Source organism: Ambystoma mexicanum, chromosome 6p (assembly GCF_040938575.1).
Source record: "Ambystoma mexicanum isolate Mex_15411 chromosome 6p, UKY_AmexF1_1, whole genome shotgun sequence".
Lineage (NCBI taxonomy): Eukaryota > Metazoa > Chordata > Amphibia > Caudata > Ambystomatidae > Ambystoma > Ambystoma mexicanum.
In genome coordinates, this window is record NC_090935.1 from 786,275,630 (window position 1) to 786,291,570 (window position 15,941).

General features: G+C 45.1%; 1 protein-coding gene across 13 annotated transcripts in view; it reads left to right on the forward strand.

The window, feature by feature from the left end:
- Positions 1-15,941, forward strand: part of CAST (calpastatin) — a 757,786-nt gene that overhangs the window by 434,407 nt on the left and 307,438 nt on the right. For all 13 annotated transcript variants that reach the window (XM_069627659.1, XM_069627661.1, XM_069627656.1 and 10 more), the window contains 3 exons: positions 2,703-2,783; positions 2,871-2,918; positions 5,955-6,080. In XM_069627659.1, the coding sequence (XP_069483760.1) occupies positions 2,703-2,783; positions 2,871-2,918; positions 5,955-6,080 (255 nt within the window). The remainder of the gene's footprint in view (positions 1-2,702; positions 2,784-2,870; positions 2,919-5,954; positions 6,081-15,941) is intronic.

Consider the following 15,941-nt stretch of genomic DNA (forward strand, 5'->3'; position numbering starts at 1 on the left):
GTGCCATCTTACCTGAAAAAATTATTACAGAAGTATTTTACTTACCTTTTGAATTCCATACTGACATTCTACAAGTATTACGAAAATTACTTGCTTTGAATATTGCATTGGTTTTTCTAGTACTTACTGTGAGGAAGGCATGGTATCAATAGTGAAGAAAGGCACAAATGATGAACAGTTCAAGGGTATTTATTTAACAGTATGCATTAGAAAAACGCCTATCTTTCATTATATCTAAAGATGGGAGCACGCTAAACCATAAACTAATAAATAAAACAGTCCTCATGACGTCTGTCAAAACCAAATAGCCTATACTAACAAAACCTATTGCCTGCCCTTACACTATTACAACAAATATGTTCTGGGAACATATGTATGTAAAAGAAAAGAGTGTCCAAAAATAATGCATCAGAATGACTGAGTATTAAGGTTCCCTTCCCCACGTTTTCAGCACAGGAAAAGGTGGCACACTCAAGCACTAGAACACACTCTGGCTTCTTGGGCATGAGGATGCAGTTCAGGACACAGTTGAGGGCCTTCCACAGCAAAGACTCTTATTCACATAAGAAGTCTCTGGGTCGCAGGATGCCTTGGATGTATACAAAACAAAGTTCCTTTTCTCCAGGGTAAAAAGTTCACAAACTAAGACTCACAAACTTCATGGCCTCCCTCTGCCAGGAGGGGATCTTTCAATTCACAGATTCTCCTTAGTCCACAGGTCTCCCTCAGCCGGGCTCGGACCGGTTGCTCACACTCCTTTTCCAGGTTCAAGCAATCGAAGACATTTGAATGTGCGAGGGGTTTGACAAATACCCTGCATGACCACTCTGAGTACTTATTCCTTTTCCCCTTTCGGTGTCTCTTGTCGACAAACCAAAACACAGTTCAATCTTTCTCTACGGCTTGCATTGAACTGAGACCTTCGAACCGACACTTTCACTGTGCCGGATCACTCACCATCTATTCAGTTCATTACTTCTCCACATTCCATTATTCAAATTGAATTCGCTCTTGATACTGTTTTTCCGCTTGCAACCTTCGCTTCAACACACACCTGCCTGGCACAGTTTTCTTAACTCACCGGCTGTGTTGACTTCTGGGTCGCGACTTTTTATCAGGGGGCCAAGGACGATACCACAGCGGTTGCTCCACATTCCCAACTCTTTCACTCATGCGGGAGGGCGTGGGTATCTTGAACACACAACATAGGATTCACCAGCTTCTCTCTGCCTTTCAGGGTCTCCCTCAGTCGGACTCAGACCTCTCCTTTAGTTTCACATGAATCTCCCTCAGTCGGGCTTGGGCCCTTTTAAAGTTCACCGATTTGTCTCCCTCATTCGGGCTCGGACCCTTCTTAAGGGTCACAGATGGGTCTCCCTCAGTCGGGCTCGGACCCCTCGCAATTTTCCAAAATAAATGTCTTTGGACTTCCAGTCCCAGAATGCACATTTATTTTATTTTGCTCCTACTTCGTTCCCTGAAAATGGATTTCTCACATTTTTGGGAGCAGTAAATGCTCAAGGGGATGTTTGTTGAGGTCAGGGTCCTACCACCTGCCCTTCAAAGGCCTGGGCTCTCCTGTTTGCCCAGGGGTGGAGCTGTGGTGTGGGTTGTGCCAGGTGACCCCAGCTGCCCCTGGTTTGGCTTCCTGGAGTTGGCACTCCCTCGCCACACTGCAGCCTCCACTGTACTCGCAGGCCTGGCATTTAGGCAGTCATTGGTCCTCCTGGCCTCTGTGCTCCATTCAGCATCCCCAGCTCGCTCAGTGTGCACCTCTGTGTTCCACCTTTTTTACTCCCTCGGAGAGTCAACTTGCAGCCTGGCCTCATTAGCGGGACAAACTTGAGACTGCCCATAGGAACACATTGTGCATTGGTTCCGATGGGTAGTCTTTGTGGCTCAGGGTTTCCTCTTCCTCATCCCAGTGGTTTTTGGAAAAGATAGTGTGGAGGGATTGTGGGAGTTGTAGTTTTTCCGAGTGATTATTGAAAAATGATGTGGGTTTTTGTCAGGTTGAAGGGGGTAAGTGTACTTTTTACAGAAAATTATTGGGGCATAATGGGACTTTTTCAACAGTATCCTATTTCAAATGAGGGAATGTCGGGTGGAGTTATTTTGGAAAAAGGTGATACCATGTCTCGCCCAAGGGCACTCCTCCCGCAGTCCCCAAGGACTTGCAGCCCAGGTGATCCTCCCTCGCTTGTCCGCCCCCAGGATTGGGATCCAAGAGCAAGGGCCCTCCCCTGGCCACCAGAGTTAGGGATCCCTGGGAATAGCCTGGGAGAAACGCCTCAGGTTTCTCACATTTACCTTTCTGAAGAATCACCTTAATGTATATATAAAAGAAACAATTTTCTTGTATATAACGTTTAGTGGTCATTGTTTCTTTGGCCTATGTTTATACTCTAAGTTCTTTGTACCTTCCTACAGCCCTTCCTCCATCCTAAGATAAGCCTGGCTACTCAGCCATTGCTACCAACATAACTTGTGTGGTTCAGACCTATACTAAGAATTGGAGCACTGTGTCCCAAGTGTGAGCCTTCCAAAGTCTTAACATAGGTGGTCTTTTGTAAAATTCCCTAACACTTTAAGTATGCATTTCTTAAACCCCTTCATTTGTTACGTTGATCAAAGTAGCCATAAGTATGCACACAGCTGTTCCGGTGTGTATTTCCTAACCCATTTCCTTTGCTGCACTGCAGGAGACGGCCACCTCAATGAAGATAAAGAAACTAGGTGAAGATGACTGGACCATTCCCCCAGAGTATAGGAACTTACTGGATGTAAGTCACACATAAAGAGGTGTTGGTAAATGTGCTGTGCCATTTCTGGAATTTAAATTGAGTATTTAATATTTTCTTTTCTTCTAGGGTAAAGATAGCAGTGGAAAGCTAATAAAGCCTGAAGAAGCCCCAACGGTAGGGCTTGATGCCTTTGTGCGTTTTTCTCTTGTACATGGAAAATGCTAACCTTAGCCATTAACTTCTGTAAAGATGCACACCTGTACAATGCTTGTTGCCCAAGCATGCTGATGTGTGGCAGTGGCTGTGTAAGCTTTAACCAACTCTGTAACACTCAGTCGATCCACCTCTCAAGGACAGAAGTCTGGATTGACCTTACATAATGCATTCTGTGAGTGAGCGAACAAGAGGATCCATAGATGTCACTTGATGAGCGCAGAAGCACTGACTCTTAGTACAAAATCCAAAAATCTCTTGTTCCAGGATTGCAGCCTTCTAAAGAGGGTCCATTCCTCATTCGCTGTAAGGAATGGCTGCCCATGTGGGAAGACTTCAAGCCTATGCCTTTTACATTCAAAAACATTTAAGGTCCCTTAAATGGAAAGTTATTTTCTTTCTTTCCAATTATTCCTATTTTCTCTAGGGTCTTGTTGTGCTGGCATTCGCCAGGAGTGCTGTGGTAGTGCTGCTTGTGAGCCAGCATGTCACTCCTACGCATCGTCTGCTCGACTGAGGGGCCATGGGCAAACAGTTTTCCTTAGGCGGGATGCATTTATCCTCACCAGATCGAGGTCCTTCATGTTTACCTGACCACGGATGTTAATAAGTCACACACATCCGACTTAATCTCTAACATCTGAGGCTGCTCCTGGCACCTCATAATACAAATGTAGTACTTGTGTGCATACAATATTGCTCTTTGCATCCTGGTTCCTGAAAATGTATTCACCTATTTAGTACCTACCCCTCCATGGTGCACCAGATCTTACTGAAAAGTCCATTGAGGTCATGAATCTGACATTGAAATGTATTGTTGCTCAGGCTGCATCTTTTGGGCCAGCGGTAATGTGGCTAGTGATAAAGTCCTTCAAAAGAGAGTCTGTTACTTGTGATGATGAAAAGGGTGCTGTGTCTGCAAGGTGCCGCTAAAAAATGATGTTCTCTCCCATTTGTCTATGAAATGCGTAAGGGCAGACACCTTGCCCATGTCTCCTTACCTCTTTGATCATCTTGCACTTCTTTGTATAATGCCAGATGTGCAGGTATTCCTATTTCAAAGTATTCCTATTTCTATTCTTTCCTTTGCACTTACACCCTTCCTTATCAGGGGGGCGATCTCTAGGCTGATGCTTTGGACTCTCCTCATGCCTGGTTCTTTATTAAAATGCTTCTTACACTTATGGGTTTTACTCTGTTATAAATTCTCCTTGCCCTTCCAACTTACTTTGATTAGCCAAACGGGATAAAAACAATATGTTAATGTGATAAACTCTGATCTTGTTAGTTTAAGGCCTCTTGCCCACAAATGATGTGGGCTTTCTCCTTCCTAGTCATTCCTCAACTTTCCCGTTTTGATTTGGTTGGCTACAGTTGGTGAGCATCAAGGTGAATGCAGATTTAGTAATGTTATGTTATTGAGGTTTATACTGTGCACCTCTGCCATTTTCATGGTCTCCAAGAGCTTGGGAGGGCTGGGGTGAGGGGTGGGCAAGGAAGGGGTTGAAGATCTGAAATGGAAGGAAGAAGGTCTGGAGAGAGTTAGTTAGTGGGACATAGATATGGTGCAAGAGAGCTTTTTGCTATGTTGTTGGTAGCTTCAGTTCAGAGAAAACGTCAGTGTGTGTTGGGTTTGCTTCTATATGGTATGGTGTAGGTGTTGGTTTGGTATGTGAGTTTATATGGGATTGTTTTGTGCGTCTGTGGCGGATAGCTGGAGATTTAGTGTGTTGGGTTGAGTGATATTACAGTGGGGGTGTACTGTTTGCGGTGTCATTTCCCGTTTGTGCTGTGGTAGAGCTATGTGTGTGTTGTATTTGGCGTGGAGTTTGGAGTAAAATATAAGATTTTTAATAAAGTAGAAGGTTTTAGTACGGTTAGTGGCGAGGGAGGTCCATGAGTTCTTGAAAGTTGCATTGTTTCAATTAGGCTGGATTCACTTTTTTTGCGATTTGTCGCTATTGTACTTTCCTTTCATGGGGTCAGTCCAGTTTATATAGTGTGGGGCTGTCGAGGAATCCTGAGGTTTTACAGTCCCTCCTGTCATAACATCAAAAGTGTTTATGTTCAAAATATTGCCATTCCTCCTGCCTGACATAATTTGTCTAACCTTGTCACTTCGAGAACGATGTTAACTATGGCTAGGGAAAATCTGCCTTCCCGAGCAAATTCCACTCACTTGACCTGCCTTGGCTCCCACTCAGTTTCCGCCATTAGCTCCTCGAATGTCTGCTCTGGCTGCCCTGGAAATTCAAGAGAGACTACTTCTGGAACCTCTTGCCAGATGATAATGGCCCACCACCGCTAATAAGGGCCTATTATTTTGTTGCAGTGGGCCATCTCTCTGCAGCATTGTTGACAAATTAGCCTACTCGTTTGAATGTTAGAACAGGGCAGCTAATGAGGTTCCCCAGAATGCAGTCTGCCATTACTGCTCTAAGCCTCTGAAACAGAGCTCATTCCAAGTACTGACCCAAGACCTTTTAAACAGCACAGCAGAGAGAGGCAGACGGTGGGATGTCTTGACCGTTAATGGGAGTTATTCGGCACCTGGTAAGTAACCCCGTCGTCTCCTAGCCAGTTTACCCTCCACACTAGCATTTCAGGCCCATGTGTCTGTGTCTTAATAGGCAGTCATGTTAAGTTAACCAGCCCTCACAATACATTTTCATCCAAAGCTGTACCATTGGTTGGCATTTAGCATGCACTGTTTCTGGCAATGCAACATCTGTCTTTTCCCTCACATTCGTATGATCCCATGCTAAGAATCGGAAAGGATAATAAGGAATAGGAACGGCTTCGAAGCACAGACTTGAGTGCTATGCAGTGTTGAGCCTCTTCCTTCTCACCCATAATAGGTTGTTACCCTCAAGGTTTCGAATAGATCTCAATTTGGATTGATCGTAAAAAGGGAACGCGATCTTAACAAATGTCCTAACTTTAGTTTACTAATTGATTGGTATGATGAGCATTAACAAGTCTTTATTGTCTTCTCAGCAACCTCCGATGGGGGAGGAGGATGCACTTGCCGCCTTATCGGCTGGCTTTACCTGCGCCACTTCTCCCGATATGAAGAAACCAAAGCTGGAAGCGTCGAAGGTGGAAGACACCAAGCAGGAAGGGGTACTATTGCATTGCTCTTTGACTAGTAACATATAGTTCTCAACATTGAGTGTCCCTCAACACTTCCTAGCGGATGTGTTGTGGCTTTTTGCATCTTTTCTTGAATCAGAGACATGCGTTTTGCATGTCAGATTTAAGGGGCATTCTCATTTCTCACAGACTAACTCACTTGTATGCATCCGATCCATTTTTGTATGTTTTGAAGTGCAATAGTTTACACATTTATAATGCACATTTACTCACATAAACATGCTTGTGAATATTTCTTGATTTGTGTAATATCTAATTTACTAATTGCTTTGCATCATTTCTGTACAGGACTACAGGGACTACATTTTATAAATAAAATAACATAACATAACAGGGAACACAAACACTCAGCCTATTATGAGCATTGAAAAATGCACCCAAGCCTACATTTTAACTATTTCAAATTAAACATTACCTAATGGAGTACTGAACATTTGACACTTCCATTGTGTGTGTGCACCTTGACAGAATGTACTTCAGTTCCATCGAACAAAGGTAGAAATCTATGCAGAAGGCCAGAAGAGTAGTGCCTCGAAGCAGGAATTCCAGCTTGGTTTCACTTTTAGCCAAAAAAGATCCACGTCTCAGCAGCCTGACAGGGACTATTTACTAATGTGTTAAAGGCCCAGAGATTTGTATGTATTGAAGCAGTGAGCATATCTTCAGTTCCGGGCCCTGGCTTCACCACAAATACACCACCTCTTTATTTCAGTGCTATATTGTATGAGGCTGCATACAGTGATAGGTGGGTATTTTGTGTGGCAGATGATTAACCTGTCAAGCAGTCCTACCCAGTCTGAATTGACGATTTTGGCCCGTGCTATTACAGTGAACAGAGTTCTGTCTGTTTTTTGCAGATTACTTTGGTGGCCTCTGGGGCTCTTTAAATGGAAGTCCAAAATGCAGCCTAATGGCTCCTCTGATCACCATCTAGGAGACACCTCTGCATGGAAGACGTAGCCTTGTGCAAATTACAAAGCAATTATGAGTGGTGTAAGAACAAGCTGCGTGTTGGGAAGCATCGAAGCATAGTTTCGGGTGATTTGCCATGTGATCCAACAGAGAGAAGGTGAATCTCGTTCTGCACTAGGGCTTACCTCCATTACCTCGGCTTTGCACGGGGGTGGGGGGGGGGCTGCCAGAGTTCTTTCTTTGGTCAGGCCCGCCACCTAGTTCATGTGGTCCTGACGGAGGTGAATAACACTTGTCCTTTTGTATAGGTGTGGCCGGGGCTCTCTAGCAGTCACTCCAATTATCAGCAGCAAACACTTGGGCCCACCACACGAACGGAAGACTCAGCCGTGGGGAAAAGTTACTGGGCCTCATTACGAGTATGGAGGCAGCCATGCCCTTTATAGGGCATGGCTGCCTCCATACCGGGTTCCAGTAACGGGTTCCTCCAATGAGGACTTACCGGGCTATTCCAACCATGGAGGACCCGGTAAGTCCTCATTGGAAAAACCCATCCCCATTTGAGCCCCCATAGGGCTCAATGGGAATGGGGAGGGAGCTAATAACGGGCCCGTTCATAACAGGTCCGTTATTAGCTCGCTGGTCCCCTCGTGGGAACCGCTAAGGATGCCTGGTTTTACCAGGCGCCCTTACCGGGTCCCGCAAGGGAACCTCGTAATAGGGCGTCCCGTAATGAAGGGTGCAGGTCCCGTACCGACAACCTTCATTTCGGGAGCGCCATGGCCGTAATGAGGTCCACTGTCTTTTATTAACAAACAAAATGACAGGGATCACACCAGAAAAACAAGTACCTCCGGAGCTCTCGTCTTCTAAGCATGTGTCACCTGGTTTTATCCCGGTATGATGTCACAAAACCAGGTTCCATCCCAGAAACCTATCACACATTTACGTTGGTCAGTTTGGGTAAGCTACATATGGTAGCAATACAGATTAGCTCTACTATTGGATAGCCATATCTAGTGGCTCCTCCTAAGACCACCTCTACTAATATCAATCTTCAATATTGTAGGGTCGCAGAGATACCATTGGCCCTTGCGACAAATTATATCCCTGTGTGAAAGGTGAATCTGGATTGGGCAGAATGTGTCCTCTCATCGCTGGTGCACTGGACAGTTACCAGAGTGTACCCTTTCAAGGCAATGGGAATGAACATGGAGGTGCAAAGCTTTCCCTAATGTTGCCTCTGATCACCTAAGCCTGGGAGAGTGCATTCAGTTGGCAGTTTGTGGGCAACATTTGTAAAATTTCCCCTTTGGTTTGATGGGAACAGTCCTCTTAGTCCACCTTGGTTGAATGGGTATTGTCCTGTTCAGTTGGGTCAAGTGTGTTGAGAACACGAGATGGAGCTGTCCTGCTTGTAATTATGAGGATTTAAGCCAGATGTTCTGCAGGTGTTCTCATTGTCTAGGTAACTGGAATTTTCCTGTCTCCACTTGTCCTTGGCTAAGTGCCTCATTTCTGCTCGCCTTTGGCTACCGTGATCGTCAGCCTTTCCATATACCCAAAGCCTGTCTCTCCTCTGTCACACATTTCAGAGACCTAAAGCTTCAATACCATTCCCTATGGCATCTCTATGTTAGTGGCAATCAAGCATGTGCAAGGTAAATACATGAACTCTTTGCATCTTGCGGTTTCAGGTTTGGCGAAGGATATGGATATAAAGAAATATATATGTGTGTCCGTCCTCTACCTTTGTGGGTGATAAGCATGTGCTTCGTGCCTATATGCAATAAACTAGTGCATGTTTGTGTATCTTCATGAATGGATGAATATGTACTTCATGTATAAGTTTGGCTACGTCGTGATGTCAGTGATGACTTCATTGGTCTTTGGTTTTCCAGTTAGTCGACTTGCTCTATCAATGTAATTTCCATTTTGTCCAAATCATTGATTGGGTATGGTCTGAATGGCTGTCTGAGTGAATAACGTTTCTCACACCTGCGATACATCGAGGATCGCGGTGATGGGCCTAAGAGTGAGGCACATCTGTCGTTTCTCTGCCTTTGTGTTGAGTCGTGTTGAACACACAAAAAATAATGCCCCAGTCTGTAATTTACAGAATTTGTGGGGAAAGCCAAAAAACATGGATCTTAGTTGCTGCCCATGTCTTGTTAACAACCACAGTGGCATTTCAAAAACAGCCATAGTTATGGTATACCAATCCATGTGTCCACCAGTGACATTTAAGAAGAGAAAAACACTGTGCCCACCGAGGATAACACCCGTGGACCATGCCGGGATTGTGAGCGTCTCAATGATGAACCCTTTGTGTTAGGGAAGCAGGGCGAGTGAAGAGGGGGTGTGCGGGGTTGGGTGGGCAGAACAATTTCATTGCCAGGAAAGGGAGGGGGGATAGACTCACTGGAGGCAAAACCAGTTGAAAAATGGCTGAATTCAAATAACAGGTTGAGTCAGACCATGCGGGAAATGCTACGACAACAACCACATCAAGGCATAGGTATCCAGCCATCTTGGCGATGCATCTGTAAACCAAGGAATAAAGCCCTACATCAGATGTCATGAAAGGTCGACAAAGCACCATCGTGATCTCAGTACTATGCGTGGCTAAACTAGGGTGCCAGGGTGGGTTGGTCAGCCCATGTGTGCTCGAAGTACATAAAGACCGCGCCTAGCTGGGGGTAATGTTCCTGATGTAGACTAATAACCGGTCAAGTCGGTTGGAAGACGCTGCAAGGCACAAGTGGCATAGTGCGTCGCTCATGGGTTCATGATTCATGATATTAAACAAGGCTGCTCTGAGCGCGGATCTCACACCATGTGTGATGAATAGAACACATTGCCAGCAGCAATGGCAGAACCCTATATGGCGGCCATGTTGGGTGAGTGAAAAAGGCCTGTGATTGACTGTGTAAACAAGCATGGTCAGTCAGAAATAGACAATTATAAAAGTAATTATAAGGATGGAACAAAGCCTCCGAATAAAAATGAAAATTATATTAAATTACGGGACCCTAGTCTCAACAGTTCGAAATCGACATAGATTGGACACGGCTGGTTTAAGTGAGTAAAGACAACCACTGTACTTCATCATTCAGGCCATATAAATGCGTACAGAGACGCAAAATATATTGTTGTTCTAACTTAAGGAGCCTAGTTGGTAGCGAGAAATCATTTCTGTCATGTTTCAATTGGTCAATGACCCACTGTGGAAACAGAGAAATTGACATGAGGCCGGGAAGCCCAAATGGAAACACACCAACACAGGTTACAAAGAACCATATAAAGCGCTTTATTTCAAAGTTACAAAGTTACCAAGTTATCAAAGTCAATTGACATGCGAATAGCTATTCGGCCCTCTGACTAACACACGAACCTTCAACGTTAGGTTCGCACTGAAAGTGGGAGAGACCGATCATCGGGATGCTTGGGTTTTTATACAATTTGTACCACATTGGCCAGCCCTCTTGCGAGTTAACCATTCTTGGAACCATGGCTAGGGTTCGTAGCCAGGTCAAACACACAATTTACATACATTAGATCAGTTCCGCTGATACAGTTACATATTTACACAAAAGTTGAACAGAGGACAGGGTCTTAGTTCATGACCCTAACACGTAGCCTGCGGACATATTATTTATTCACGTGTGCGGAGGTCACCATGGCCGAAGTCTTACTTGCAATGTCATTCGGCCTCCATTTTGTGATTCGGGGTGACTTCCACACTGCAAGAATACCTAAAATGGCGGCTAGATCCAAAATGGCAGCTTACACGATACATTAAGGTCAAGACCTTGCCGCGGAACCTATGTACATAGTATTCTTTAGACAGCTTGGCGTAGGCCAACATACATTTAAACAATGCGATTGGGGTCACAATATTATATCGATTTCCACAGACCCTCCTTTTGGCCTATGCCAAGTGCTAAAACATTTTTCTAATACTTTTGAAAATACTTGAAGGCATCAACATCCATAGGTTCCGCATCATTGTCTGAAATATCAATAGCCAAAAGGTCGTTCGTAAGAACTTCTTGCAACATGAACTCTTTAGATGCTGTCTTCGGGGTATATATTCTACACCCTATTGCGCTCATAACTTGGGCACAACATCCCCCTATCATTCCGCATATACTCGGGAGGCATTGAAAACAGCAGCAAAGGAATAACAGAGTCCCTAAAATACCTAAAATGACAGAAAGCACCTTCCACCCCCAAGATCGTAGAGAATCCCAAAACCAAGTACTAAGGCTCCAGTCTCCTACAGGGATATGGACTTCAGAACTAAGAGTGTGTAAATTCTGAATTGCTTTAAATATTGTTGGTGAAGAATCTGGTACGAAAACGCAACAAGCGGACCCCACTAATTTACATACTCCACCTCGTTCGGCTAAAATGACATCTAATGCCATCCGATTTTGCAGTGCTACCAATCTTATCGCCTTTTGCTCTAAGGTCATATTGTAAAGTATGTCCGTGGTCCGGTTGATCGTTTTCTCCAATACCCTCGCTAATCCCCTGATGTTTTCTGAATTTGCTATTTGTCCCCAAAAGGGGACTACTGATTTGGCTATATCCCCGAACACTTGTCCGGGGGTATCTCCATCACTATCTCGTCGCGGGCGAGCCTTGGATACCTCTAAGGTACTGGCTATAAATACACCTGGTAACAATATCCCTAAATAACAAGTCCCCTGCCAATCCTTGGGCAACCAGGGAAAAGCTAAACTACCACAAACAAAATAAACGGGTCCCCCTACATACAAAGGCCTATTTTCCCCAGTCAAATTTACAATATGTATACAAGGCTCAAAATCTCCCATTGGCCTAGTGCCATTTCTTTGTACACAGAAAGGGACAGGATCAGGATTGTGATTTACAGAATAAGAAGGAGGCATGGCATCCTTATTGCCTATCGGAGCCATCTTGAAAGAAACTAGATTTTGGAAAGGAAAGGAAAGTTTATCAGACGGCCTAATAGAAGCGATATTAGGTCTACTCCTATTTGCGAAAAGCGAGCATCCCAGGGGAGTCAATTCACGTCTTTCAAATTCATTCAGATTAGTGCCATCGAAGTTCCCTGAGATGCTATCATTCCATCGGCCAAAGAAGAGTGCTCTAAGAGAGGCATAGCAGGAAGTCGTTAGAGGTAAGGGATGTATATACCATCCCAGTCCCTTGTTCCCATGCTGTGGTAAGTGAGTGCAAATCCAACAATTACTCCTATTAAGAATAGCATGTGTAGCATTCATTACTATCATCAAAGTGTTATTATGATATTTCTGTCTATGCCAAGAGTCCCTAGGGGACAGAGTATGAAGGTGTACAGAGGGAGTCAAAACAGTTGGTACAATTTCGGTCGGTAACAAAGGCTTCAAAGGATAAATCTCTTCAAAGTACCAAAGTCCCACGGCAGCAGTTGCAAAACTAACAGTAATCAAAACAAGAACACAACAGTACGTTTTCAGGGCCCAGGCACATTGTCCATTGTTCGAACTGGTCACCTCCTTATCTAAAAGTTCAATACGAGGAGCAGCGGTGAAGGCGGCAGGCATCATGGCTATCCCGATCGACGCCCCCAATGTTCGTTGCTGGCGGCACTTCGGCCGCGCGACTTCTTAGTCCTCTCCAACCCTAGCCAACAGAACCCCCCCCTTTCTTTGTTCCAAAAAAAAGGGGAAGACAATAGTATTTCAATCACTCCTTCTTCCTTTCAAATGCACTATACTCGTGCAGCGCGTGGTCGAAGGTTGTACCTGATGATACCCAAGTTTGAATCCAAAAGCAAAGTATCGTCGCTCCCCGAGGGGGGCGTCACGTCGGTGGCGATGGAAGTCGCAGAACTTGAATCAAGGTTTTCCGGAAGTGATTGATCAAGGGAGTGCGGAGACAAAATGGACGGCTCCCCGAGCTCCTCAGGCTCAGAGAACTTCTCCGACGCACTCACAACGCTGCCTGCTACTCCGAGATCAGAGAGTGCAGCACCAGCGAGGGGTTCTGTTTCTTCTGTAACGTGTGGCGTCGGGTGAGGGATCTTCTTGATGTGAGTTGCATGTATCCAGTTCTTCTTTCCTGCCACCCGCACTGCCGTCCTGGTGACCAATAAAACCTGGTAGGGTCCCCGCCAGCGAGGCGCGAGACAGGAAGACCTTTCGTAGGCCTTTACCAGGATCCAGCTGCCAGGCAATATATCGTGTCCTGGGCCCGTAAACCGTACAGGTAAGGCGGCATTCACCTGGTGGTAGATGAAATACAGATTTTTAGTCAATTGATTACAATAATCTACAAGCAATACATTCTCCACATCCCTCAGGGCTTTAGGTTTAGGGAGGCCCCAAATATTAGCAGGCCTTCCCATCACTACCTCAAATGGAGAAAGCCCAGTTCTAGTCTGGGGTGTGGTGCGCATAGTTAACAATACAATAGGTAAAGCATCTGGCCATTTCAATTTAGTCTCAGCACATGTTTTCGCAAGTTTGTTTTTCAAAATACCGTTGTGTCTTTCTACCAACCCCGCACTTTGAGGGTGCCTAGCTGAATGAAAACGTTTCTCAATCCCTAAGGCAACACATATTTGCAATATTACAGCTGCGATGAAATGTGGGCCGTTGTCCGACCAGATTATCCTCGGGAGCCCAAATCGAGGAAAATATTCTTTCACCAAGATCTTTGCGGTAGTCACGGCGGTAGCTTCTTTAGCAGGGAAAGCCTCGACCCACTTGCTAAAAGCACAAATGATAACAAGAACATATTTCAAGTTATTACAACGTTCCATTTCAATGAAATCAAGGTGAATGGTTTCAAAGGGGACAGAGGGGGGCCCGAAACTTCCCCTTGGAGTCACTGTCCCTTTACCCACATTGTGTTGTAGGCAAATCATACAACTACTAACATGTCTTTTTGCAGTTTCCAAAATTCTATCATTCACCCAAACCTGCTGTAATATCGTCGCAATTTGCTGGGCGCACACATGTGTTGGACCGTGTGCCATTGTGACCATTGCTAATACATAAGAATCAGGAAGCAACCATTTCCCGTCAGATGCGTCCACCCAACACCCTTCGTCATCCAATTTCCCCATGCCTTCAGCCCATTTCCTAGATTCTTCAACAGAAGCATCAGTCTGCATATCTCGCACAGACCCAATGCCTTCATCTATTATACAACCATCTCTAACTTCCCTTGAGGTATACATGTCTGTGCTAAGGTCTGTAGCTGTTTGTCTAGCTATCGAGTCTGCAAAAGCATTCCCTTTGCCCACATCATCTATGACCTTGCGATGGGCTGCACATTTCATAATCGCTAGTTGTTTAGGGAGTGAGAGTGCTGAAAGTAACTGTACTATTAAGGGACCATGCTGAATCTTGGTCCCATGTGAGGTCAGAAACCCTCTTTCCGACCACAATTTTCCGAAGTTGTGAGCCACCCCAAAGGCGTACTGACTATCCGTATAAATATTAACCCTATGCCCTTGGGAGAGCTCACAAGCACGAGTCAACGCTATAATCTCTGCGGCCTGCGCAGAGTTATGCGGAATCCTTTTAGTTTCTACGATCTTGTTCAAAGTAGTAACTGCATAAGCAGCTGTAGATGTGCCATTCGGAAGTTTAAAGCAGGAGCCATCACAAAACAGCTCCCCTTCCGCATTCTCCAAAGGAGTATCTGAGAGGTCTATTCTGCCCTTTGTTTCTTGTTCGGTGGCGTACAGGCAGTCATGTGATCCACCATCGCCGCAAGCAGAAGTTTGCGGGAGAGGCAAAAGTTCAGCCGGATTGAGAACACAACACCTTTTAATTTGGATATGAGGAGCGAATAGAACTAATTCATACCTGGTCAACCGGGCAGAAGTAAGGTGTTGTGTTTGAGTTTTATTCAATAGAATATCAACAGAGTGAGGTACCATCAAAATCAAATCGTGGCCTAGGACCATCCCCTCACTCTGTTTTACAGACGCAGCAGCAGCAGCAACAGCGCGCAGACATCGCGGCAAAGCGCATGCGACAGGATCGAGGGCGGAGGAATAATAGCCGCACGGCCTATTCTTCCCTCCATGTTCCTGCGTTAACATAGACAAAGCACATCCATTACATTCATGCACAAACAACACAAAGGCCTTATCGTAATTTGGTGTACCCAGAACCGGTGCTGAACACAGCGCGGCTTTGAGAAGCTCAAATGATCGTTGATGTTCCGATTCCCATGGCAGTGGCAAAGAAATGCCCTTCCTCGTCAAAGCCAACATCGGTTTTACCACTAGGGCAAAGTTCGGGATCCACAGTCTACAGTAGGACGCCATCCCTATCAGGGCTCTGACTTCCTTCTGTGTTTTTGGGACAGACATGCCAGAAATGTGTTTTATTCGTTCAGGTGTCAATCTTCTCCCCTCTTTTGACAGGAGGTAGCCTAAATAGGCAACCTCCTGGCAACAATATTGAAATTTCTTAAGTGAAGCTTTGTGTCCATGTTCAGCTAAATGAACAAGCAACAATATAGTGCCTTCTTTACAAGCTTTCTCAGAGTCTGCAGCTAAGAGCAAATCGTCTACATATTGAAGCAGCGTGCAAGTAGGTGGCAGTTCAAGGGTGTCGAGCTGCTCTTTTAAGGCTCTACTATAGATACTAGGACTTTCAGTATACCCTTGAGGTGCCCTTGTAAATGTAAATGAGCGTCCCCCCAAGGTGAACGCAAACAAATACCTGCTCTCCTTGTGTATCGGAATACTAAAGAAGGCGTTTTTCAAATCTACGACACTGAAGTGCGTAGCCGTAGCAGGGATCATTGTTAAGATTGTTGTTACATCCGGCACGATTGGAAATTGTGGGGCCACTACCCGGTTAATAGCACGAAGATCTATTATAAACCGGTACGGAATTGCATTGTCGCCTTTCTTATATACCGGTA